We start from the raw sequence: 4,263 nt of genomic DNA on the forward strand, positions 1-4,263 counted from the left end.
TAAAAATTAATAATTATATGGCAGTAAAAAGAGAATGTACATAAATAATAGAAATAACCTGCGGGAAATGTAAAGGGGTTAGGTGTTATGGCATTCTATTCTCGGGTCCCTAATAAAAGGATTATATTTTGAACCTAAGCTCTTACGATTTCAGAACATTTTCTTATGAATTGTAACTTTTCCTGACGATTTATGTCGAGAAATGTAAAAAAAAAAGTCGGAAGTCTACTTTTTTCTGATGATTCCTGACTTTTTTTTAGTAGGGAAAAAAATTTGTTTTTCTGCCCGGCCAGAAAATGTTTTAAAATTTTTTTTTGGATCGCATCCATTTTAAATCATGTTGAGGACTATAGCTTGCTAATAAAATATCTTTTCGTACCATTTTTGCACTTTTTGTGATATTGAGGTTTATTTTTTGTATATTATCCAGTTTTTTTCACTCTGTTAGAATTCGCAAAAAATGAAATAATAATAAAAAATTGTAAAGTTTTTTCCCTGAAAAATTGAGGAATAATAGGTACTTATGCATTCTACAAAAACCATTCATTTTCTATTTGGTATTTTTTTTGTCAAAAACAAAATTTTCTTGGTTTTTTTTTCAAAACCTTGCCATTTTCTCAAAATTTGAGATTGTAAGATTTTTTGTCCAATTTGAAAAGTTTTTTTACTCTTTCGTAACCGAAATTTTTAAGAAGTGATAGGTATATAGTAAACTTATTTTTATAACAGATATGTAATTGAAGTTGAAACCTAGACTGAAAGAACATTGTATCAAGAGGGGTCACGCAGAAAATATGTCATACGTTAAGGGGGAGGGGGTCTGTGAAAGTAAAAGTCTGCATGTTAGGAACAGTGGAAAACCCTACAGAAGTTTTTAAAAAACTTTTTCTATTTCGCGGAAGCCCTGTAATCGCTGGAGTGTCAACAAAATTTGAAAATTTTCGGAAAAAAATTTGAAAATATTCGATGTTATTTATTTTAAAATCTAACTTTAAAAAGTTTGAACAGAGACAACAACAGAAAAATGCGTTTTCTTTTAATCTATTATTCCTAGAAATTTCAGAAAAAAAGGGTGGGATTTTTAAAGAAATTTCGTTTTTAATTTGTTCAAAAAATTAGAACGATTTTACCATTTTTTATTTGATTTTTATGTAGATTTCGAAAGAGTGCAAAAAAATTAAAATGTGAAAACCCGTAATATCTCTAAAATTGCAAAATGGCACGGCTTTTAAAATAAACTCAACGAAATCTTATTTCGCCCTTAACATTTTTAAATATTCGTAAAAATCTAAAAATGTCCCTATCTTATTTAGAAAAAATACGTGACTCCTCATTTTCCAGGAACAAAACATATTTCATTGGAAATTCAATCCTGAACATGTCCGCCGCCGGCCTGCATGATTTGAAATGGATTCGGTCTTTAAAGTTTGTTTTAACATCCCTTGAACATTTAACAAAGAAAAGAAACATTCACAAAAAGCAAAAATAACAGTTTTTTTATTGTAGTATTAAGACTGGAAATCAATAAAAAACTTGGAAAACATATTAGGAGGAAAAGTCGTTAAAACTATCTTAAGGGTTGTTTTAATATGCCTTAAACATTCGAGCAAGAAAATTTACATTTCCAAAAAAGCAAAGCCACAAGAGTGTTCTTTATTATACTTTTGGGGTTGGTAATCAATTGACGATCAATATGAGAAACATATCCTAGCAGGTAAAATCGTTGAAATTATGTTAAGGATTGTTTTAACATCCCTTAAATATTGCATTAAGAAAGTCGAGATATACTTACAAAAAAATTACCGGAGATTTTTCGATTATGATATTGGGGTCGGAAATAAATTTTTAAAATATAATCTCCAAACAAAAATTAAAGAGTATGTGGTTTTGATTTATTTTTGGAAATTTCGATTTTCTTGTTTGAATATTTAAGGAATAATAAAAGAACTTTTAAAATAAATTAAAACAATCTACTTGGTAGGGGACGTTTTCTGTACTTATTTAAAAATGTTTTTTCACTCAAATATTTTAATAATCAAATCTTCCTTAGGTTTGGTTTTTAGGAAATGTTGTATGCCCTCTATAGAAAAAAAATCAGCCTCCTGTCACCGAGAGTTGAAAATGGCCCATGTGTTTAAAACGGCCATACGGCGGCGCTAGTAGTAACTTTGTTCTAGTTGTTTTGACCTGGTTTTGACTGTTATGTGTCTTTTGTCATGTTGAGCCGTTACAAATGGTTTCGGTTTTATTTTCAAAGAATAATGTTAAGTTTTAAAGATTTTAAAACGTGGATTAAAAGCATACATGGAAGACTTTGGGACCATTTTTTTTTTAATTTTTCAAGATTTACAAATTTTGTAGGCAACTGAATTTTGTCAGGGTTTGAAAAAAAGTTCTTAAAATTCATGGGCAATTTTTTTTTAAAAATTCATGGGCGATTTTTAAATGATCGAAAAAAAGTCACAAAACATTTTGAATTATTTCCTAAAATCTTTAAAAAGTTTGAAAGATTTTAAAGCAAAAAGTTGCCATATTACGTAATTTTAGAAAAAAATTGAGTGAGTTTAAGAGATATTCAAAAGTTTTGAATCGATATAAAAATAATTAAAACTTTTAAAGATTTTTTAAGAATTTTGAAAAGTTTCACGAAAATCAAAGACATTTTTTCAGGTTTCTAAGAAAAATTAAAATAATGTTTTATTTCGAAAAATTAATTTGAAGAAATTATTTTAAAAGATTTTAGAAATAGTCAAAGAAGAATCGGAAAGATTTTAAGGCAATTTTTAAAATTTTGCAGAATAAATAAAAAATGCAGGAAAGATTTTAATAATTTTAGAAATTATAAGGTTTAGAAGGTCTGACAAGAGTAAAAAAAGCATTGCTCTTATATTCGTGTGCAAATTTTAAATAATTGTATATTTTGGAAAATTAACTATAAGACAAAATTTAAAAAGGTTTTTAAACATAACAAACGATTTCCTAAAATTTCTAAAAATAGTTTAGATGATTTTAAATCAAAAATATATCAATTTGGTAATATTGCAAAATAAAAACGAACAAAAAATGGGCAAAGTCAAGAAATATTTAGTAAAATTTAAAAAATGTTGAAAGGTTTTCAAAAGAATGATATTTGAAAATTTTGAGAAAAATTCGTGTCAGTTAAAAATATTTTCAGGATTTTAAAGCGTTTTAAATAGATTACAAATATTTGAAAACTCGGAAAAATTCGAAAATGTATCAAATATTTCTTGATTCCTTCCCAACTTCTAAAAGTTCTAAACATCTTTTAAAAGGACTCGAATTTTTCATGATATTTCGTAAAATCCTATATTATGAAAAAAATTCTTTAAAATCTTCTAGATTCTTTTTGGACAAGCCTGAAATATTTTTAAATCTTTGAAATTTTCTAAAAAATCCTATGAAAATTATATTTACATCAGTTTAAAAACAAGGTAATAATACTTATTTTTTTGTTCTCATTTCTCCGAATTAAATTATAACATGGATTTATTATAGCACTTCGAAAAATAATTTTCGATTAATTTGTGTGTTGTCAAATATAAAAAAATATTCGTTAGTGGTCTTTTTTTAAGAGTGACATACAAATGTTAAAATATTTTAGCTTCGTTATAAATTCTAATTGATTAAAAAAATATCACATTTAAGAGTTCGTTATTTCACTGTAATAGAAAACAGTATTTTAGGATTCATCATATTCCTTGTTTGTCATCTATAGATATAATAATTATATTTATTTTATAGTAGGATTATATTTTAAAACGGAAATTATAAAAAAAAAATTAGTTCTTCATCACTATATGTAAAAGTGTTTGAATATCCGAGACTAACACAAAATAACGAACAAGGAATAACAAAATCATAAATTAGCAAGAAAAAAAAATTGCCGAATTGTAAAACAAATGAATTGTTAAATTCCCATAAATATTTCTATTCCTGAAATTTAAGTTTAACGAAAATCAAAATTTGCCGAAAGTAATTAATAAATTATTAATTAATGATAAATTGAATTGTTTGCCTTATTTATAATTATATTAATAGCTCAGAAATTGATAATCAATTAACTATGTTCAGCAGTTCTAAATTTCAAGAATTGAAATATTTGTGAGAATTTAGTAATTCGTTTATTTTACAAGTCGGTTTTGAATTCGATGAATTTTAGTTTTGGATATTTTTATATTCGGGATTTTATTTTTTTCAATTGAAGATCTTGTGGGTATTTGAAATTTGGAAAATTTTATAATT

The 4,263-nt window shown here is 25.6% G+C and overlaps 1 protein-coding gene across 1 annotated transcript in view; it reads right to left on the minus strand.

The window, feature by feature from the left end:
- Positions 1 to 1,334, minus strand: part of LOC117178582 (FAST kinase domain-containing protein 4) — a 6,666-nt gene extending 5,332 nt beyond the window's left edge. Inside the window, exon 1 of the mRNA XM_033370009.1 lies at positions 1,323 to 1,334. Coding sequence (XP_033225900.1) covers positions 1,323 to 1,334 — 12 coding nt within the window. The remainder of the gene's footprint in view (positions 1 to 1,322) is intronic.
- Between the last annotated feature and the right edge of the window lie 2,929 nt (positions 1,335 to 4,263).

This window comes from Belonocnema kinseyi, chromosome 8 (assembly GCF_010883055.1).
Source record: "Belonocnema kinseyi isolate 2016_QV_RU_SX_M_011 chromosome 8, B_treatae_v1, whole genome shotgun sequence".
NCBI lineage: Eukaryota > Metazoa > Arthropoda > Insecta > Hymenoptera > Cynipidae > Belonocnema > Belonocnema kinseyi.